Here is a 21,556-nt window from a genome sequence, read left to right as displayed (position 1 = left end):
TTCTGACCTGGCCAAAAACCTGTGGACCAAAAGTGAGATGAGGACATTGCAGAGCGACCCTTCCTCCATCTCCCTGTGCAAGGACACAGCACCAAGGAGGCCCAGGACCAAGCCTGTCTCTCCTCAGGGCTTGCTTGATCCCCTCTGCTCAGGCCGGTTTCCCACCCCTCCACACCACCACCAGGAATGGGAGGAAAGTGCTTTTAACAATGTTTTCCAGGAATTCCTGGAAGTTTTTATTCACAGAAGCTGTTTGTCAGGGACTTGAGCTTCTTGCTTTTTCTTCTTCATAGTTTCCAACTTGCCCAGCCTGTGGAACAAGATGCCAGTGTCAGGTCCGAGCTGCCTCCCCTCAAAGGGACATGGCTTTCCATCATAGCGTGCCAGGAACGTCAGACCAGAGAGACGCCTCTCTCCTGGCCCGACAGCCAGCCGGGACAGCAGCTTGTCTGCCATGTGTGGGACCACAGGCTGCAGGAGCGTCCCGTACACGCGCAGGCACTCCAGCGTGACGTGGAGGATGGTGTCCAGCCAGAGCTGCTCTGCAGCATCCCTTCGGTCAAGTTTCCAAGGCCTGTGCCTCTGGAAGAAGCCGTTGGTCTGCCTCACACACTGGGCAATGCATTCCAAAGCCTTGTAGATCTGGAAGCCTTCGAAATAACTGTCCACCTGCGCAGGCAGCGAGGCCACTGCTGCCACGAGCTTGTAGTCCTCAGCACACGCCCTGCCTGTGTCTCTTGCCTCTCTGGAATCCAGGACCTTTGGGAAACAGGGCTCTGAGAAGCAGGGGTAGGTGTTGCTGGGGTTAATGCTGGGGGCTGTTGAGCGATTCAGCAGCCCCCCGAGCGCATCGGCCAGCTCTGAATTCACCAACTTCACCACCTTCTCATCATAGTAGTCACAATCCCTCTCTGGGACGCCCTGCCGCAGCAGGAAGTACCGGAACCCGTCCACGCCGTACTTCCCCACGCACACGCTGGGGTCCACCACGTTGCCCAGGCTCTTGGACATCTTCTGCCCCCGCACAGTCCAGTGGGAGTGCACCAGGATGCGCTCGGGGGGCTCCAGCCCTGCCGCCAGCAGCAGCGCTGGCCAGTACAGCGCATGGAACTTGAGGATGTCCTTGCCCACGACGTGGTGCACGGCCGGCCACCACGCGCCGTGGCTCTCGGGGTACCCCACCACGCTCAGGTAGTTCACCAGGGCATCCACCCAGACATAGATGGTCTGTGTGGGGTCACTGGGCACGGGGATGCCCCACTGCAGCCGGTTTCGCTCACGGGACACCGACAAGTCCGGCAAGTCCTCGTCCAGCCAACGGAGCACGCACTGGTAGAAAGGGTCAGGAAAAATGGCACGTGGGTTGTCCCGGAGCCAGTTCTGCAAGGGATCCCGAAATGCTGAGAGCCTGAACATGTAATTCTCCTCCTTGGTCCAGTGCACCTGGGACGGCAGGAGAGGAAAGGATTATGGCCCCAAGAACAGGCTGACAATTTGCACACACCATTCTCCGCATGGAGGCTGTCGCACACTGCCCGTGTCTGAGTGTCCCCCCATGCCATGGGAAGCTGTCAGCACCTTTCTGTGACTAGTAGCAACCTTCTTACCCAAGGCACTGCCTCCTTGGGATCCCCAGGAACACACCTGAGGACTCAGGTATCTGGGATGGTTCAGCATCCTGCTTCTAAAGTAACCCCCTAGGAAGGAACACCTTTCCACCTGCCAGGCTGATGTGACATCAGAAAGGAGTTAAGGAGATGAGAATACACCTTCTTAACAACATAGTTTTGCAGTAATAGTGGAAAATCATGAAAAGACAAAATGACACTCTAATTCCTGCCCTACTGCCACTCCTGGTGCCTGCCTTTGTTCCCCTGGGGCCATACTCCTCTTTTTCCTCAATTTATGCTTTAATGCATCTAAGTCACTAACTTTGTTTGCTTACAGCACTGACAGCACTTCTCCCCCACAGTTAAACCCATTAAATGACACATTTAGCTAAACCAGTGAAAACGTGGTGGGTGGATGTGGTACGAGTGAGCTGGGTAAGGCACTCAGGGATCCATGGCTGGGTCAGCAATCTTGCAGTGTACAAGAAAGACCTGAAGAGCATCATCAAAGACAAGCTGTACATCCTCAGCCCCAGGCTCCACTCACTCACCAAAAGTCTGGGGTTTATGGCATGTGCAAGCTCCCCCTTTTCCTTCACAAAATTCCCAAGGAACAAACTGCCCAACTGCCTCTTTCAGGTCAGAAATAAACCCTCTCATCCTTGCTCACCACTCTGAAAGAGCTTCTCTGCTCCATGAACACTCCTGTTTCCTTGGACAGTTCAACACACAGGTGAGGCCAGGAACTGTTCTCAGGGTATTCTTGACTTTGAAGTCTGCTGACTGTTTTAAGTCTAAAGAATGATTACTTTGCCTGGAAAATTATCTTTTGCCCAATTATACTTAGGTGCTTTCTCAAGAGTTACTATTTGCCAGTATAGTCTTTTCCGTGTGGACCAACGCTCCCACATCCCAGCCTCACACAAACAGTACAGGAGCATAACCTGTGCTGAGCTCTGAGCAGAAGTATCTGTAATTGCTGGATTCAATCATGTAACTCTACACCTTCTGAGAAAACAGTGGCAGAGAGACACTTGGGAAGGTACCACACTCCTGGGCATGCCCATCCTGGCTGACCACAGGCAGGTGATGTTACAGTGCTTTAGGCAGGGCCAAAACCCATTTAAGACACGGGTAAGTGTCCAGAGGCCAAACTGAACTGTCTCACAAAACAGGTCTGAAAGTTGGAACCCCTCAGTGAAATACACCCTTATCCTCCTGTTCAGCTTCTGTCATCGCTCCTGTAGAACATCATTCCTGGGCCGACAGCCTGTGGACTCAGAAGGGGCTGAATCCTTCCCGTGGCACGTAGCTGCCAGGTGGGGTCTGGCATCTCTCTGACACTCCACTGAAATAGAGGAGAATCTCAGCCAACACGAATTAATAAAAGGCTACGGGAAGCATGAAACACCCCAAATCTGGCCGGAGCAGAGCGGGAGGTGAGCGCGCAGTGCTCCTGCAGCCCGTTACCTCGTGGCCGGTCTCCAAGGACACCTTGCAGGGGCGGCCCTGGGCGTCCGTGCCCTCGGCCAGCTGGCTCTCGGGCAGGAAGCTCTCCTCGGGCGTGCAGTACCAGCCCTCGTAGGAGCCCTTGTAGAGCACCCCTCCATCGCGGAGGGCACCCCAGAAGTGCCTCACGGCTCGCTGATGCCGGGGCTCGCTGGTGCGCGTGAAGTCGGTGTAGGCGACGCCGGCCTGGCTCAGGGCCTGGCGGAAGAGCCCCGAGACCCGCTCGCAGAGCTCCGCGGGCGACGTCCCCGCCGCGGCCGCGGCCTGCTGGATCTTCAGCCCGTGCTCGTCGGTCCCTGAAACGGAGAGAGGCCGCGGGGCCGTAGGGAGAGGCCGGAGCCCGCAGCCCCGCGGGGACACGGGGGCCTGGGGACACGGGGAGGGGGGTCAGCCCCGACAGAAGGGGTCATCCCGGGGGAGGGGGCTCGGGCCGGGGGTCTCGCTGACCCGTGCAGAGCCGGGCCGGGCCGGCGGCGCGCAGGCGGCGGTGGCGGAGCAGCGCGTCGGCCAGCAGCGCCGAGTACAGGTGCCCGATGTGCGGCGGCCCGTTGGCGTAGAAGATGGGGGTGGAGAGCAGCAGGCGGCGGCCGGGCCCGGTGGCGGCGGCGCGGCGGAGCGGGCGCGGGAGGCGGCGGGGCGGCCGCCACATGTCGGCGGCGGCACCATCGATGCGGCGGCGCGGAGCGGCCGCCCGGAAGCGGCGGGAGGCGCGTGCGCGGCGGGGCCGGGCCGGGCCGGGCCGGCGGGGCCGCGACCGAGGGACCGGCGACCGGCGACATGTTCCGCTGCCGCGCGGGCCTGGCGCGCGCCCTGCGCCCCCCGCCACCGGGACGCGCCCGCGCGGGTCAGTGCCGGGACCGGGGCCGGGGCCGGGACCGGGGCCGGGACCGGGGGGCGCGACTCTCGCCGCTGCCGGCACAGGCCCGGGGCCGATCGCCGCCGCGAGCGCGGTTTGCGGAGGGCACCGGGCCCGGCGGTCATCCCGCGGGATCGGTGCGGGCACGGCCGTGCCCGGGGCGCTGCGGGAGGGGGCGCGGGCGGCGGAGGTGCGGATGCTTCGGGAACGCGTTTGGGATAGCGCGAGTGACCCGGGGCTGGTTGGGACCTTGGTCTCTTTTCGGGCGCCGCTGGCTTTGCTGCGGTTTTTGTCACAAATAAGTGCCTTCAGGCAAGGGTGAGGCGGGTTTTGCTCTCAGCGGGCGGGAGCAGGTGGAGGCGGGGATTGGGAGAGCCCGAGCCTCTCCCGGGAGCGTCGGCCGTGCTGGGAGCCGCGCTCGGAGCCGTCCCCGCCATCGCTCCATTCGGGCGTGAACGGGGCCGGCAGCAGGCTGGGATTTGGTGATGGACAAATCAAACGCGGTGCAGCGGCTCAGCCGCGGGTGCTCCTCGTCCGGCTTGCGCGGCGGGATCTGCTCATGCACCTGGATCTGCTCATTTCCACCGGGGATGCCCTTTATGCCAGCAAAACCCCGTTCCTTGCTGGTGGTTTATCCCGGTGCAATGAGCTGTGTGAGCAGAGGGAATTTGGTGTCGGTGTCACCATCTCTGCTACCCACCCTGGCTTGGCTCCTGCTTTTGCTGGAGTCAGGTGTCTTCTCAGGCAGGAGAGGCCTGGAGAAGGTGTTGGAACCACCAAGACACATCTCTGTGATCGGCCAGCCCAGAGAGGCTGGAGGCTCCAGCTGCAGGCAGCTGCCTAGAGATGCTCCTGCTATCAGTTAGTTCAGATACCCCTTGATCTTACCGATGATTTGGTCTCCTCAGCTGCCCGGAGCACCCTGTTGTGGCTCAGGATAATGCCCCGCAGTCGCTCAGATGTGAGGCTGGGTTTTCCAAACAAGGAATTGGTTTGGGTTCAGAACTGACTTAGTCTCTAAATTTCCAGACTTACCTTTGTATTGACAGTGTTTTTGTGTTGTTTCTCCAATAAATTGTGTTCCTTAGGCACGTTGTTGCAGCGCTGGAATGTGCCCCCAGACCTGCAGCTGAGCAGACAAATGGCTAGCACAGGCGTGCCTGGGCAAAAGGGCAGTAAATCGGTTTTTGTCCTTATTATGGGCTTGTCAACCTTAGGAGCAGGTGCCTATGTAAGTAGAAAGGTGGTTCCTGGGAAGAAGCTGCAGTCCATCTCTCCTGTCAAGCATTGCTGTATTCCAGCTCTCTTAACTCAGCTTTTGATTTCTGTAGCTTTATCTCTGTTTCCTCCTTCAGAAAACTTCAAGGGGGAGCTAAATGCAAAGTAACTTATTACGATTACTTGGGCTTTAACTGTAATTTCAGTTACCTTTTAAGTTTTTTTTACCTTAAAGGCACTCTTGGGTTTCTTTGTTATGACCAGCCACAGCTCTGTCTGTTGTCCTGTATGGGACAAACAATTTCTTGCCAAATCTCAGTTCAGAACATTTGTTTAACTTGTGTAAGTACGCCAAATCAACCCCCAGCTGGGGAGTATTTATGTCCTACTTAAAAAGGATAAAGGTTTGCAGCCTCACTGAAAGAGTAAGTGCCATTCCCAGAGAGCTGAAGAGTTCAGCATTGCCAGGGAGTGGATAGAGCCCAAGTTTACCCCACACAAATCTTTGTTTCCAAGCTCTTTGTCTAGGAGGATCATATTCACTAAAAGTTCCAAATCCCAATTTTCTCCAAAGGAAGCTCCTGGGAAAGAGGAAAAAAAATTCAAAACAGTGCATGGAAGAAAAATATTTTCCTATTTCCTTTAAATTTAATTCTTTCCTGTGCCCTGCTGCCCTTTTTTTTTTGGCAGACAAGGTAGCTGAAATTACAAAGCGCACTCTGCTTTTCCCAAGACCTGTTTAATCAAGAATCTCTCCTAATACTCAGCTCTTTCCCTCTTCTCTTCCATTGCCTGTCTTCCCCTGCAGTTTTGCAATGCCATCCGCTAAGATGCCCTTCTAGATCCCTGACGTCTTCAGGTGTTCCTGGCAAAGCTGGCAGCAACCTCTTGTTATACTTAATAGTGGGAGGAACAGTCACTGGGACAGGAGTTTATGTAAGATGCTTCACTAAAGGTGTTGGTGGGGTGGGAGGGTGGAGGGTGGGCACCTGTCTGTACCTCCCACCCTGCAGCCCTTCACTTCCAGCCCTCTTTGTGCTCCCTGGCCTCAGGTACTTCATTTTCAAGGGACATTGCAAATAATTTAAGGTTACAAATTGAATATTCTCAGATGGTGCAGTCCTTACTGGAGAAACTTGCCTTAGAATTAACCTTTCCACAGTAAGTAAATCTAAACTCAAACTGGCCATCTTTCTTTGTGACTGTGTAAGGCCACAAATTATTAGTGCACTTCTCATGATATCAGTGATGCTGGCATGCAGAAAAGGAAATAATACCTGAATATAAGTGTGCTAAAGGGAAGGAAAGAAAACTTGTCCCACTTGGTGATTTCCTCACAGAAGAGCACTGAAACATCACCCCATGGTCCTGGCAAAGTATAATTCTGCTTCTGACTAGAAACAACTTGACATTGTCCCATTGGAAATATTTATCCTCAAGGCCTGATCTGATGTTCTGCCTGTGCATAGTAGTGTTTTTTTCCAAAAGGATCAGATTTAATTTGCTTTGTGCTGCCCTTTGGACTCGCTTAAAACCTTCCTGATTCTGCTTGTAAAAGCAGAGGTGGTTTGTTAACCTTGGCTTTTCTGTCTTTGAGCAAAAGGCTTTAAAATACCTTTATCTTAATTCTTCTAAACACTGACAAGTTCTTGTTTTCTAATATTTCTGGCATTTCTCTAGTTCTCTGGACAGGATTTTGTCCTGTGCTGTTTTTTGTGCCTGGCATTAAATTCCTCCATTCTTGTTTAAAACTATTTGCTATAAAACACCAACTCGTGAGGACTGGCAAATGAAATTTGATGTCATGCACATGATAGAGATTATTAGCAAGGCTGGGTTTTGCCCCAAAGAAAGGTTTGCTCCCCTTTAATTTTTTTACCCTTGGGGAAAAATACTGGACTCTGACCTGCTCCCAGCACTCCCAGTGTCTTCAGCTCCTGTTCAGGAGAAACCACTTTTTCTTGTAAGTTAATGTGATAAAAGAAATGTTCCTTCCTTGTCTGTACCAGTAAATTGTACGTGCAGGCTCTGCTTATGCTGTATCCCGACTTTCACAGTCAAATGAACAGGTCAGCTTCAGCTGGAAGAGATTCCACATCCAAGGGCCAGTGCCTGGAGCAGCCCCGCTCCCGTGGCTCAAGGCCCTGCTAACGTCAGGGCTGTCCTGCCACCACCATGCCTAGAGAAAGCCAGTCAGTTGTTGGCTCTGCCCAGCTGCTCTGGGCTTTGGAAGGTGGGAGATGCTTTTGCTTTGGATTTGTCTTCCCTTTCTGCAGTCTTGTGTTGTGTCATGGCCCAGCTTGCCTGCCATCTTGGGGCTGGTTTGGCTGCATTTCCTCCACTGGAGCTGGTTCCCCTTAGAACAGGTGTGCAGCCAAACACCTGCAGGAAGGTTCATTGCTTCTGGGAAGCAGCCAGACATCCAAGGCTCGCCACACCTGGTGGAGCAGGTCATTTTCTGAGCACGTTCTCAACGGGCACCTTGTCCAGGGAGGCATGTTTTGCCCCACATGTTGTCACTGGCTTTTCCATCGTGTGGGGTGGACAAAAGCCTGTCAGGGGCAGCAGCAGGATGGTGCCTTGGTGTTGTAAGGCGTACTAAGTAAATGTCTCCTGTGTGTCTGCAGGCGTACAAAGCAATACAGGAGAGCAAAGAGCGATACGCCAGCCGGCTCGCGAGGATAACCAGGCAATCCCAAGACAATGAGTCCCCTGCCTCAGGTGGGTACCAGCCTGCCAGGTCAGGGGCTGGCTCTGTTCTTCATGAGCTGGAGGCCTCCAAAACAAACAGAACAGAGCCTCTCTGGAATCACAGATATGTCTTTGTAGGATTGCACCTCTCAGTGTGTGCCATTGTTTCAAATTCCCATTCAAGGCCAGGTTGGACAGAGCTTGGAAGCAACCTGGTCTAGTGCAAGGTGTCCCTGCCCATGGCAGGGAGGTGGAACTGGATGAGCTTTAACGTCTCTCCCAGCCCAACCCATTCTGGGATTCTGTTGTTCTATGACTTCCCAGCAGAGAAGACAGTGCTGGCTCCATGACCCAGAAGAGGCTGTTTTACAGACCATCCTGAGGATGAAGTAGGATGTCTCCTGGGGCTGATTTCTGTCATTTATTCCTTCTGTGGTAAAAAGAGAAAAAAGTGAGCCCTGCTTCTGGCTTTGACCTTTGCATAATCTGGCAAGGACACTGATTCCGTAGGGCCTCCTTCCCTGGCTGGTGGAGAGCCTGTTCATCCTGGAGTGAACCCTGAACTGCAGCTCTCAAACTACAGCCTGTGCTTCGTTGACTTAAGCCATGTCTTTCTTCCCGTTCAGGTGCAGGTGCTGCTCCTGAGGGCACAGCAGGTGAGTTCTGGTGCCAATACTTAACTGCCTGCTTTGTCCCTGCCCAAGGATTAACTGCATGTGTCTCAGCAACAGGACTTGCCTGTGGGAGGAGGTGCCTTCTGCAGGCCACTCGAAAGTTGTCTCCTTGAACAAAATTACTAAAAAACATGCCTTGGCCTTTTGGGGAACTTCCCTTTCTTATAAACTACTCACTGGTTGGCCAGTGCAGACTTTCGGGCTTGCTTAGAAAAACCAGTTTGCTGAAATCCTGAGATCTGACTGATTCCTGCAGGGAGCAGCTTTGGGGGAAGCAGCAGCAGGGTTCTTGGGAAGGGTACTGGGGCAGAAGGAGGACAATTTGCAAAGGCAGTCTGGATGTGGAAGGCCCCTGGTGACATACTCTGCTCCCTGGGGCTGGGCCGTGTGCCCGTATTTGCAGTAAGTTGTCCCATCTGTCACCTGCAGCTCCGGCCACTCATCCCAAGGTCCCATCCCACGTCCCTTTCCTGCTCATTGGGGGAGGAACTGCTGCTTTTGCTGCTGCCAGATCCATCCGGGCCCGCGACCCCGGCGCGCGGGTAAGAGCTGTCCTGCTCCTCCTGTCCTGCTCTGTGTGCGCTCCCGTTCGCCTGCTCTCGCTCCAGCTGATGTGTTTCCTGGCCAATTAAAGGTGCTGATTGTGTCTGAAGATCCTGCCCTGCCCTACATGCGTCCACCCCTTTCCAAAGAACTGTGGTTTTCCGACGATCCCAACGTGACAGAGACGTTGCGGTTCAAGCAGTGGAATGGCAAGGAGAGGAGGTACGTGGCACTGCAGGTGACGGGGCACAGGAAGTGGTTAGTGACAAGGTGACAATGGCCAAACTGATCCTGAGAGAGAACCACCAGCCAGTGGAGCACTGAGGGCAGGGAGGGGTGTGTTGGTGCTAGCAGGGGTTGAGGAATTCTGCTTCCCACCAGAGCTTGCTCAGTACTCGATACCTCTTGAACTTTGCTGTGATTCCCCTTAGAAGACATGTCCCTCTGTGGGCAGAGTCCTGGGAAATAAGTTAATAAAGGTGAAGCTCCACAGGTTAGAGCAGAAATCCAGGGACAGGGGATCACACTTGATTTTTGTGACTTCTGTGATTAAGCCTTACTTGGTGGTTGGACTTCATGATCTTTTCCAACCTGACCAATTCCATGATTCCGTGATCCAAACCCTAGAACTTCAACAGTGTGAAGACCCTAATTCTTAAAAATAGATGAATAATTGTGGAGCTTGTTATGGATGCACAGAGCTGTCTTTGTCTCATTGGAGTTGCTGAACAGCTGGATTTCTGGTATCCCAGAGCAAGGGGAACCTGTTTGATAATGGAGCTTTTCTCAGTATCTATTTCCAGCCGCCGTCTTTCTACGTGCCTGTCGAGGACCTGCCTTCTGTGGAAAATGGTGGGGTGGCAGTTCTGCCTGGCAAGAAGGTGGGTACAGCACTGGCTGTTGTTCCTACAGCTCTTCCTGAACAGAACCTGCACTCTTAAGCTGGTACTGAACCACTGGAGTTGGAGGGGGAGTTGGCTGGGAAGGGGAATTTGGATAAGTTTGGGAAAAATGTGATGGAGCAGAGATTATGCTAATCTGAAGTGCAGTTTGACAGCGAGAGAAGCCAAGAGAAATACCAGTGAGCTGAGGGAAGATGATGAAAAAGAGAGAAGGATACGTTTGGAGTCTGGGCATGGGACAAAAATATGTAGACCCTAGAGACAGGGCGTGACAAGTGGGAACTGGGCTGTGTGGGCTGGAAGGTGAGGTGAGGAGAGCACAGAGATCACAGTAGTGGGTGATAAGGTGAGCAGGAGCACTGTACTGAAGCAGCAGGAACGTGGAGAAATTTATGGTGAACCTTCTAAAATATTTATATCCTCGGTTGTTTGTATTTTGCAATGATAAATGCCAGTGATTCCTCTTCCTGCTGAAATGTGCTGTGTCTGAGCCCATTTCACACTCAGACCTTGGGAAGATCAGCCTGAGTTACGGTGACTCCCAAAGAAGTTGTCTCAATTCCCACTTCCAGTCGTCTCACTTCCCCACTCCTACCCCCACCCTAAACCTAAAGGTGGGAGAATGTTAATTCCAAGTTTGTAACTCTGCTCAGTAGTCCATGAAGGGAAGAGCTCGAGCTCAGCTGGGTTCATCTTGCAGGTTGTGCACATGGATGTCAGAGGGAACACAGTGAAGCTTAGTGATGGGACCCAGATATCCTACGACAAATGTCTCATTGCCACTGGTAAGTGCTGTGTTTTTTTCTCGTGTTCCTGGTCTTGTGCCAGGCTTTTTATTTCAGTGACATTTAACTAGAGATAAATTCTCTAGAGTACCTCCCCTGTGGAGTCAAGCTGGGAAAGCTGGGGGAGTCCAGCCTGGAAAAGAGAAGGCTTTTGGGAGATCGTTGAGCCTTCCAGTGCCTAAAGGGGCTCCAAGAGAGCTGGAGAGGGGATTTGGACAAAGGTCTGGAGTGACAGGACAATGGGGAATGCCAGAGGGCAGGGTTAGGTGGGATACTGGGAAGGAATTCTTCCTGGGCACAGGTTGCCCAGAAAAAATGTGGCTGCCCCTGGATCCCTGGGAAATGTCCAAGGCCAGGCTGGACGGGGCTTGGAGCAGCCTGGGATAGTGGAAGGTGTCCTTGCCCATGGCAGGGGGTGGAACGGAATCAGCTTTAAGGTTCCTTCCAACCCAAAACGTTCCGTGATTCTTTGGTTCTATTTGAGGAGAAGTCTCTGCAGTGTCAAACATGATGTGGAGCAGTCACGTGAGGGACAGTTGTGCAGACAACCGTGCTGCGTTTTTCACCTGCCTTGCATCATCAGCTTTTCTGGGACATTCAGGCAGCAGCAGAGATACTAGGATATTCCCATACTGGAACAGTTTGGGAAGCACAACTGAGATCCAAAGCAGCTTTGCACTGTCTGGATACCCAGTGCCACAGCTGTGGTGTCACTAGTCTCCTCTCCTTGTTGTGCGCAGGGGGATCCCCAAGGAACCTGCCTGCCATCGAAAGAGCAGGAAAGGATGTGCAGAAAAGGCTGACCCTGTTCCGAAAGGTAACCTCTGTAACATACTGTGACAGTATGTAGGATTATAGGGTTTGGGTATTTTTAAAAATTTTCCCTCCTGTGTGACTTTGCTGCACCTTCCAAAGTGAACAAAAGCCATTGAAGCCACTGTTGCCATTCCTGTTGGAGAGGATTGGAAATGGGGTAAATGTTCTTTCAGATTGAGGACTTCCGAAGGCTGGAGAAGATTTCCAGGGAAGTCAAGTCCATCACAATTATTGGTGGTGGTTTCCTCGGCAGCGAGCTGGCCTGTGCTCTGGGAAGGAGAGGTGAGCGTGTCCCCAGCTGTGACAGGCAGTGAGTGGCAGCAGCCTCACATTAGAAACGTCTTTTCAGTCCCCATCTGCTCAGGTTTTGCACAGACTCTGTGTTTGCTTAAAGAAAACAACACACAAGTGTTTTGTTGCCTGTGTGGCTAAGGTTTTCCCAGTCTCGCCCGCATTAGCAGCCTCTGATTACAGAGGTGGGAGCTCTGCGGGCCAGTGCGAGCTGCAAAGTCATTCCACCCTCTGAAAAGTTACATTTGTTCTCTGTGCTCAATGCCACCCTCAAACTATGATTTTGAGGTTTGAACTGGATGATCTTTAAGGTCCCTTCCAACGCAAAGCAGTCCATAATTCTGTGATTTCAAAGAGATGGTGAGCAGCAAGATTCTGTCAGTGTGTGCGCTGGACCTTTATGCTAATTTTTTTTAGTTTTTGCCAAAATATCAAGCGTTTCCCTAAAAGTCTGTTATCTAGACTTTGCAGATATATGTGAAACAGTAGTCAGTCACTTTGTGACTCCTTGGGACTCAGAACTCCCAGATTTGGAAACTTATGTCAAGCTCCTTGTGTAAAGTGTATGTGTTCCAACATCTGCTGCTGCTCTTCATCTTGCTGCTCCGTGCTTCCCTTCCAGCACGAACCCGAGGCCTGGAGGTGATCCAGCTGTTTCCAGAGAATGGCAACATGGGCAAAGTCCTGCCCGAATACCTGAGCAACTGGACCACGGAGAAAGTCAGAAGAGGTGAAGCTGCTGAGCGGGTTTGGGCTGGCGGCTGATGGGCAGCTGCTCCTGGGGACATTCAGCTCCTTTCTGTCCCTGGAGCCTTGGGAGGGCTGGGCCCTGCAAAGTGGCTTGGGTGCAGCGCAGGGGAAGTTGCAGTTCAGGCAGCTTGGGCAGCACAAAGCTGCCATGAATCCTGGGCTTCTCGGCAGTTCCTCTGGGGAGGCTGAGCAAGCAGGCTTGCTGATGTCAGTGAGGCTTTCCTTCCCTGTGGCTGTTTCCCTGGAATGGTCTCTGTGTCTAAGCACACACCTGGGTCAGGCCAAGTGCTGTAGTGTTTAGCTGATAAAGTCAGTAAGATCCAAGACACCTTTTTTCATTTGCTGCATTAAGTGCAAAATAATCCTGTGCATTGGGAAGTGGAGAGGGAGAGAGGGAGGAGGAATGTCATTGGGGTGTGGATTGCAGGGCCTGATAACCCACAGGTCTGAGTTACTTTCTGTTTTGGAAGCTGTGTTGTTGATCCTGTGGGTCTGGCTGTGGCACAGCAATAGGTAATTGAGTGTCCTTAGTTCCTGAGCACCTGTATTAGGGAATTCTTTTGGATGTGGCCTTGTCATCGCATGAGATGTACTTTGGATTGCCTTTTAAGCAGCTTTCAGACTTTTTATCTGGGTTTCTCCCCGTGCTTCCCCCAGAGCTGCACTAGCACATGCAGCAAAGCTGGAGTGGGCTCTGTCTTGGTTCCTCACCCGGCATCTGTCTGCACCAAGCCCCTGCTGCAGGTGGGATCTGCCCAGCCCTGAGCAGGCAGTGAGGTGTCCTGTGCTCCTTTCCAGAGGGGGTCAATGTCCTGCCCAATGCCGTGGTCAAATCCGTCTCCGTCTCCGGCAACCGGCTGCTGATTAAACTGAAGGACGGCCGGAAGGTAAATGGGAAAGCAGGAAGAGGGTCACGTTTGGAGGAGCACGCAGGGAATTAACATCCTAATTATGCATTCCCAAACAGGTGGAGACAGATCACATAGTGGCTGCAGTGGGGCTGGAGCCCAATGTGGAACTGGCCAAGTCAGCGGGGCTGGAGGTGGACTCGGACTTTGGGGGGTTCCGGGTGAACGCAGAGCTGCAGGCACGCTCCAACATCTGGGTGGTGAGTGTGGGCACAGCCTCCCACAACATCTGGGTGGTGAGCGTGGGCACAGCCTCCCACAACATCTGGGTGGTGAGTGTGGGCACAGCCTCCCACAACATCTGGGTGGTGAGCGTGGGCACAGCCTCCCACAACATCTGGGTGGTGAGCGTGGGCACAGCCTCCCACATCTGGGTGGTGAGCGTGGGCACAGCCTCCCACATCTGGGTGGTGAGTGTGGGCACAGCCTCCCACATCTGGGTGGTGAGTGTGGGCACAGCCTCCCAGTGCTGCTGCTGCTGCTGTAGTGGGACACACAGTGACAGGAGGAGGTGAAGGGGGTGAACAGGAGCGAGTAAGGAGAGCAGTTGTAGCGCAGGCCCAGAGCCTGGTCAGGCGCTGCAGCCACCTCGTTGCCGTGGTAACCACAGCAAGTTTGGAATATTTATGCTGTGTAAGAGGAGTTGGGGTAACCTAAAGATAGCCTGGATCACTTGCTTGCATAAGAGTCCCTTGGTGGGCGTTGATACTTTGATTCCTCTGGAAAACGTTTGTACCTCATGCTGCATTATTTTTCCAAAGACTGGGGAAGAATGCTGAGAAACTGGGAGTTGTGTATTCCAGGGAGTGGGATGAGGTAGTGGTGGTGTTTGGGGTTTGTCAGAAAAGCTCAGTTCCTTGTTCCACTTGTTCTCTTCCTGATGCTTTTTGTTTGGGCATGGTGGAAGCTTTCCCTGTCGCGGTGCTCACGGGATGGTTCTCTCCAAGGCAGGGGATGCTGCCTGCTTTTATGACATCAAACTGGGCCGCAGGCGTGTGGAGCACCATGATCACGCTGTGGTGAGCGGGAGACTGGCTGGAGAAAACATGACAGGAGCTGCAAAGCCCTACTGGCACCAATCCATGTTCTGGTAACAGTCCTTTCCTCTTTGGGGGTTCCTTGTGTGGCCACGTTGCAGGAGTTTGGACAAGATACACCTTGAGAAGTGTCTGTTTCCCAAGAGGAGTAAACCACCTCAGCAAACACCTTGTACAGCTTCATGTTACTAAAGCTCAGGGCGGGGGAGGTGTTCGAGCATTTGCTGCTCTGCCCTCACCTCCCTCAAGTGCCTTCCCTTCCTGCAGATCCCAGTTTCTCCCTGAACGAGTCCCATTCCACAGAGCAAGGAGCAATACAGAACAGCCCTTTCCTCAGAGCAGACTGATTTACAGGTTGAATTTAGCAGCAGCTTTTCTGTTATGATTATCTGAAGTTCCCCAGCCCAATCTGTGGGTCTGAGTGTTGCACTTTGCTGAACTGATATTTTAGTGGCAAAGTATTGCTGCATCCAGGTGTACCTGAAAAGTTGTTTTCCAGAGAGAGGTATCAGGAAAATGAGCAATTTGGCTATATTTTCCTGAAATTCTTTTTAAAACAAAATGAATGAGAACAGAAAAAGGCAACAAAAAAAGCCCCCTAAAAATTAAAATCCAAAAGGCTGTTAGTTCAGACCAATTAAAAATCCCAAATCCTGTTTATTGGCAGGATTTCAAATATGGGTAAAAGAGTTATAGTTTTTTCAGGGAAATCCCCATAGAAACAGTTATTTTTGACTTGCCGTCACTTACCTGAACTCTTGGTTTGTCCTGCCTGGATTCAGGGCCCAGAGCATTTCTCACTTCACTTCTAAACAAGAAACACAGAGCCACAGAATCCTTGAGGTTGGGAAAAACTTCAGAGGTCATCAAGTGCAGCTAAGGACAGAGACAGCCATTTCCCAGGGGTGCTTTCCCCTGGGATGCTCTCAGCCGTGACCAGATGCAGGTGAAGGAGGGCTGTGAGTTGCAGCCCATGTTTGTTGGCAGGTTTCACACTATGCCAGCCCTCGAAGAGTGACACTTCCTTCCCCCATGCTGAAAAGCTGGGAAATGACAGGAATTCCTCATGCATTTTGTCAGCGTGCTCAGGATCCTGATCCTCTTGGAGAGAAGGTTGTGTGGAGACCTCACAGCATCTTCCAGTGTCTGAAGAGGCTGCAAGGAAGCTGGAGAGGGATTGGAGTCCCTCTCCAGTCCCTCCCTCCCCCAGGACAAGGGGGAGAGGCTCTGAACTGACAGAGGGGAAATTTAGGTTCAATATACAGAAGAAATCCTTCCCTCTGGGGGTGATGAGGCCCTGGCACAGGGTGCCCAGGGAAGCTGTGGCGGTCCCTGGATCCCTGGAAGATCCAAGGCCAGGCTGGACATGGCTTGGAGCAATCTGGGATAGTGGAAGGTATCCCTGCAGGAGAGAGGAATGAAATGGGTTTTGAGGTCCCTTCCAACCCAAATCATTCCATGATCCCTCCTGAGCTCCAGCTGATCACAGCTGCCATGTTACTGGTGTTCCTTGCAGTCACCCCAGTCTGCTGGAGGATTCTGACCAGGGAGGTCGTGTTGTACATAGATTCCTGCTTTGTGATGCACCTGTTTCCTCAGCATCCTGGGAAACACTTCAGACACCTGCTGCTTACTAGTCCCAAACCACAGCTGCTTTATCTACTATCAGCACCCCAGTTCAGATCCAGGTGCCCTGTTCAAGAAGGTGTTAGGGCAAGATTTCTTCTCTTTAGTCTTTTCTGAATGCTCTCAAAAATACTCACTGAATGACTGTCCATGCTGCCAAGCCTGGTGTGGAAAACAGCCCTGCAGAAGCTGGGAAGCCTCCAGCTGCCTCCCAGGGAGCAGGCCTGAGGGATTTCAAAGTTTTGGCCAGTGTGCTTGTTTTTCTGAAGCTCGTGGCCATGGGCTTGTCATGTCTTGACTCCTTGTTCCACCTGTGTGTGCAGAGGAGACTCTGTGTCTCAGTCAGTGTGTCAGTGTCCTGCATTGCCCATGCCATGCTGGAGTAAGGAGTGGAGCACGGATGGATGGAACTGCCTTGGATTTGTCTCTGCTACTGCTACAAATTACTTCATTCCCACTTCATTCCTAGGAGTGATCTAGGCCCCAATGTGGGGTACGAAGCCATTGGCCTTGTGGACAGCAGTTTGCCCACAGTGGGAGTGTTTGCCAAGGCGACGGCGAAGGACACGCCCAAAAGCGCAACAGAACAGTCAGGTAGGGACTGGGGAGCTCCTGCACGTGCTGGTGTGGGGACCACAGAGGCACCCTGACCTCTGAGAGCACGAGGAAACAGCAATCTGCTGTCTCGTTTCTCCACCAAGCTTTAAAGGCTGGCTTTTATATTAAAATGTGATAAAAACATTCCTCCAAGAAAGTATCACAGAACACGTGATGCCATGCAGACTTTCTCAGGCAAGTTTGATCTCCTTCTTGGCAATAAAATGGTCTGTTTGAGACAACAGAGACTCTGGATCCAAGCATGTTTATTTTGTATCTGCTGCCTGGAGGAAGCAGACTGTGCTCTCCTTTGCATTTGGGGGTGGAAGCTGGGGATTGTTGGTGTTATGCTCCATGTTGGGATTGTTTCATCCTTGTGTTAATGAAACTTAACTTTTGGGGAACACAACTCAAAGGGAAACACCTCAGGCTCCTGCAGAACATGCTCTTGAGTCTGCTCCCATCATCACATGTCCTGCACTGGGTGTGTGACTCCTCCTGTTTCTGCCTTAGGGACTGGAATTCGATCTGAGAGTGAAACAGAAGCGGAAGCCTCAGAAGTTCAGATCTCTCAAAGCTCTTCACCAATGCCTCAAGTCCCAAAGCAAGGAGAAGATTACGGCAAAGGTGTCATTTTCTACCTCAGGGATAAAGTCGTGGTGGGAATTGTGTTGTGGAACATCTTCAACAGGATGCCCATTGCTCGGAAGGTCAGTGCAGGGCGAGGATGATGGATGGGGGGGTTTGTTAGAGCGGGGCTTTTCTTGTGGAAAAATCAATCTGTCAATTCAAAGTGAGGATAAATAAAGGCAGATGCTCTGTCTGGTGCAGAGCTGGGCAACATCCAATGGGAACACTGTTCTGGGTGAATTAGGGGAACTGTCCCTGTGGTTTTTTGGATGTTTGCAAATTTTTTACACAAATAACTCAAACCAGGTGCGTGCTCCAAGCCCTGCCTTGGCATGGCTGAAATTCCAGGTCTGTAGTATAGGCTGGAGTCACAGTGATGGCACAGGAGTGAATGTCCCATTTTTGTGTTGCTTTGTCCTATGCCCAAGCATCTGAAAAAGGCTCCAATGTCACCATCTCAGAGACAGCCACAATGGTAGGGCTGGAGCAGCCCTGAGCAGGGTCTTGGTGTGTCCCCACCCCTGTGGCCTGGTCCAGACCTCTGAGCTCAGCTAAGCCAGACCCAGGTCAGGTTTTAACACCTTTGAAGAATTTTGGTTGTTTGAACCGTGGGAGTGATCCCACAGTGCCCTCGGGTGATCTGTCCCAAGACAAACTATTCATGGTGGAAGTCTTTGTTGATATCTAATCTGAAGATGCAATTGAAGCATGTTGCTTCTGCCATCCCCATGGGAGATCCTTCCTTCCTTCCTTCCGCCACTTGCACCTCTTCCTTCCTTCTGCCATTTCCTTCCTTCCTTCCTTCCGCCACTTCCTTCCGCCACTTCCTTCCGCCACTTCCTTCCTTCCGCCACTTCCTGCCTCCCTCCCTCCCTCCCTCAGCAGTCCTTACCTAATTACATAGTCTCTTCATCTTGTCTAAAGGTTGCAGGTTCAAGCCAGTATCCTGGCTCCAAGTCAGGGCCAGGCTCACCTTTGCAGAGCTGAATCACTTTTTAAAACACTTGTTCTCCCTGGCTGTAAAGAGAAACCCAGAAACGAATCCCACAGGGACAGGAGGTTGGTTTTCCTGCTGTTCCTGTAGGCAGGTGATGGTACATTTTAGACTCCCATGTGAATTTGGGTGTAGAAAGTGCTGTTGTGTTGTGGCTGTCTCAGTCTGGTGCTTCAGAGAGGATCCAAGGAGTTCCTGGCATTGGCTGTGACAGTCCTGCAGCACCGGCTCTCTACAGGATACGCAGGATTTAATGTGTTCTCCTCCTTCCAGATCATCAAAGATGGGGAGGAGCATGAGGATCTCAACGAAGTAGCAAAGCTCTTCAACATCCATGAAGACTGAACTCCACAGCAGGAACACCCGGAGGGAGTGGGCTGCTGGCTGTGTGCACCCCTGCACCTTGGGCAGCTTCCTGGGAGCACTTGGGAATATTCCACTCACCCAAGCCCAGTGTTTGCACCAATAAAGTCAGATTGTTCTAGTCACCTGCTCCTTCCTGCACCCACTGCCTGGCTGGTGAGGAAAGGGGAACATGCTGCCCCACTGGGGTCAGTTTTCCCTTGTGTGAGCCTTGGAGAAGCCTGCAGAACTCCCTCTTTCCTTGCAGGAATTCCCGCTGGGGAGCAAGCAGGCCTGCAGGCTCTGTGCCTGTACTCCAGACTGTCGAAACAGATTCAACTTGGGAAAATCAATTACCAATCAAAATCAGGGCAGGATGATGAGAAGTAAAACAAATCTTAAAAACACTTCCCCTCCCTCCCTTTCCTTTCTGGGCTCTTCATCCTCCCTCCCATTGTCACAAGGAGACAGGGAATGAGGGCCGTGGTCCGTTCATCACATCTTTTTCTGTCCCTGCTCAGGGAGAGGGGTTGTAGTCCTTCCCCTGCTCCGGTGTGGGGTCCCTCCCATAGGAGCCAGTGCTCCATGAAGTTCTCCTGTGTGAGTCTTTCCCATGGGCTGCAATTGAATCTTTTATCCCTGAGGTGTCACCACCCTCTCTGCTGGGCTCAGCCTTGGCCAGCTGTGGGTGCATCCTGGAGCCGGCGGCGTTGTCTTTGTCGGCCATGGGGAAAGTTCTGGCAACTTCTCACAGAAGCCACCCCAGCAGCCCCCTTGCTGCCAAAACCTGGCCATGCAAACCCAACACACCTGACAACCGCCTTGGGTGATGCAGGGCCTCGTGGTGCCCTTGGACATTGTGACACGGCAGGGCCTCATGACACCAAGGGGCTATTGTGACACAGCAGGGCCACATCCTCCCTGTGGGGTGTTTAAGGAGCCCCTCTGGGGTACCAACTCAAGCAGAACACCTTGCTGAGGAACTAGCAGCTTCCCAGCACACCTGTGGAAAAGGAGCCATGGAGGAGCAGAACCCCAGTCCCCAGAGCCCCAAGGAGAGGCACCAGCTGAGAGATGGAGGGAGAGGCCAACAGGAGGATGGCACCAGGCGTATCAGCACCCTGCCCAGGCAGCTGCCTCCATCCCACACCTCTTCCTCCTCCCGCCCACAGCTGCAGCAGCCTCGGGGCAGCCAGGGCCGGTCCCTAATTCGGCTGACACTGCCCCGCAGCTCCCAGGGCCGGTCCCTAACCCGGCTGACATCGCCCCGCAGCTCCCAGGGCCGGTCCCTAACTCGGCTGACACTGCCCCGCAGCTCCCAGGGCCGATCCCTAACCCGGCTGACACTGCCCCGCAGCTCCCAGGGCCGGTCCCTGACCCGGCTGACACTGCCCCGCAGCTCCCAGGGCCGGTCCCTGACCCGGCTGACATCGCCCCGCAGCTCCCAGGGCCGGTCCCTGACCCGGCTGACATCGCCCCGCAGCTCCCAGGGCCGGTCCCTGACCCGGCTGACATCGCCCCGCAGCTCCCAGGGCCGGTCCCTGACCCGGCTGACATCGCCCCGCAGCTCCCAGGGCAGCCAGGCCTGGTCTGTGCCCCGGCTGACATCGTCCCGCAGCACCCTGGGCTCGGGGGGTACCGAGAGCCGTCTCAGCCTGGACGAGGGGTGCCGGGAGCAAGGCTCGCAGGGACGCAAGTCGCGCCCTGGTGGCTCCGTGCAGCCGGCCATCCTGGCCAGCAGAGCCGCGGCCCGTGGCCAGCACCGGCCCGCGAGAAGCCGCCGGGCCGGCAGCGGCCCGGTGAGGCCAGAACCGGTGAGGCCAAGCACAGAGGGCCGGACGAGGCTTTCCCTGCCCACAGCCCTGCAGGCCCAGCAGCTCCGGCACTCCTGTCCCAACAGCTGCTGCTGGGGGAAACCAGTGACCTCTACAGATCCCCAACTCTCCTTCCAGGCCTCCGTGAGGAAACCGGTTCCTGACCCCCCGAGAAAGGCCTCTCAGCGTGTGGATCAGGACACCCAAACTGAGACCTGGGCACGAGAGGCGGATTCAGCTGTTCAATATGCTGAGCAGGAGACACAGACAGATACTGTGGCAGAAGAGGAGAAAAATTCAGCTGCTCCCCTCACGGTTGACCAGGAGACAGAAACTGAGACTCCAATACAAGAGAAGAGTTCAGCTTCTCCGCAAATCACTGACGAGTGGACGCAGACCAAGGCCCACAGCTCTGCCCCCTCCACAGGCACTGAGGCCCTGGCTGACCAGCAGCCGCCCTCCCCGTCCTGCAGAGCATTCTGGCGCTCCTGCACGGCCGGACAGCCTCATGCTGCCAGCGTCCTGCGGGATCCCAGGGACAGCCGCTGCTCCAGGCAGCCACTACGGCCTGAGCACAGCACACCAGAGAAGTGGGGATGGACGGCACTGCCGCCCTACTCTTGGCCATGGCTCATTGAGATGAACCGGTTTTAATAAAACATTTAATTTCTCTAATCGTGCCCACCTTTGCCTGGTCTATCGGGAGAAAGTCGGCTGCAGGTGAGGCCTGGGCAGAGCAGAGGAGCCCCTGAGCTCCTCCAGCCAAGCAGAGCCCGTGCCCTTGGCCTCTGCCAGGCTTCAGGTGCTCCAGCTCCTCTGGTTGAGATCCTTAGGCTGGTGCTGGTAGCGAGCCCCCAGCTGAGCCCTGTCAGCTCTCTCCCACCCATCTGCTTCCAAGTGAATATTTCAGATCATTCATTTGGTGAGTTTTCCCTATGGCTGCACCTCCTTAGGTTCATGAGG

At 53.7% G+C, this 21,556-nt stretch overlaps 3 protein-coding genes across 4 annotated transcripts; 2 read left to right on the top strand and 1 right to left on the bottom strand.

The window, feature by feature from the left end:
* Positions 1–198: 198 nt before the first annotated feature.
* Positions 199–3,824, bottom strand: MARS2 (methionyl-tRNA synthetase 2, mitochondrial). Its single transcript, XM_038122687.1, has 3 exons — positions 3,567–3,824; positions 3,081–3,415; positions 199–1,443 (listed from the first exon to the last, which is right to left on the bottom strand). Exons 1-3 carry the CDS (start codon positions 3,766–3,768, stop codon positions 241–243), a joined length of 1,740 nt encoding a protein of 579 aa, XP_037978615.1. The 5' UTR covers positions 3,769–3,824; the 3' UTR covers positions 199–240.
* Positions 3,769–18,932, top strand: AIFM1 (apoptosis inducing factor mitochondria associated 1). 2 transcript variants are annotated; one of them, XM_038122686.1, is made up of 17 exons: positions 3,769–3,963; positions 6,002–6,129; positions 7,821–7,914; positions 8,511–8,540; positions 8,988–9,100; positions 9,193–9,323; positions 9,892–9,982; positions 10,704–10,788; positions 11,529–11,605; positions 11,778–11,886; positions 12,518–12,625; positions 13,444–13,532; positions 13,613–13,753; positions 14,501–14,643; positions 16,686–16,810; positions 17,327–17,523; positions 18,711–18,922. In XM_038122686.1, the coding sequence occupies exons 1-17, from the start codon at positions 3,897–3,899 to the stop codon at positions 18,780–18,782; spliced, it is 1,800 nt and encodes a 599-aa protein (XP_037978614.1). In that variant the 5' UTR covers positions 3,769–3,896; the 3' UTR covers positions 18,783–18,922. The 2 variants fall into 2 exon arrangements, with proteins under 2 accessions (XP_037978614.1, XP_037978613.1); XM_038122685.1 differs by lacking the exon at positions 6,002–6,129 and adding an exon at positions 5,064–5,206 and having other exon boundaries at positions 3,829–3,963; positions 18,711–18,932.
* A 139-nt stretch (positions 18,933–19,071) lies between these two features.
* On the top strand, positions 19,072–21,497 carry LOC119694971. Its single transcript, XM_038122688.1, has 2 exons — positions 19,072–20,190; positions 20,359–21,497. Exons 1-2 carry the CDS (start codon positions 19,799–19,801, stop codon positions 21,245–21,247), a joined length of 1,281 nt encoding a protein of 426 aa, XP_037978616.1. The 5' UTR covers positions 19,072–19,798; the 3' UTR covers positions 21,248–21,497.
* The last annotated feature ends 59 nt before the right edge of the window (positions 21,498–21,556 follow it).

This window comes from Motacilla alba, chromosome 4A, assembly GCF_015832195.1.
Source record: "Motacilla alba alba isolate MOTALB_02 chromosome 4A, Motacilla_alba_V1.0_pri, whole genome shotgun sequence".
Classification (NCBI taxonomy): Eukaryota; Metazoa; Chordata; class Aves; order Passeriformes; family Motacillidae; genus Motacilla; species Motacilla alba.
The sequence above is the reverse complement of the archived record's forward strand: the minus strand, read 5'-3'. Positions and strand labels throughout refer to the sequence as shown.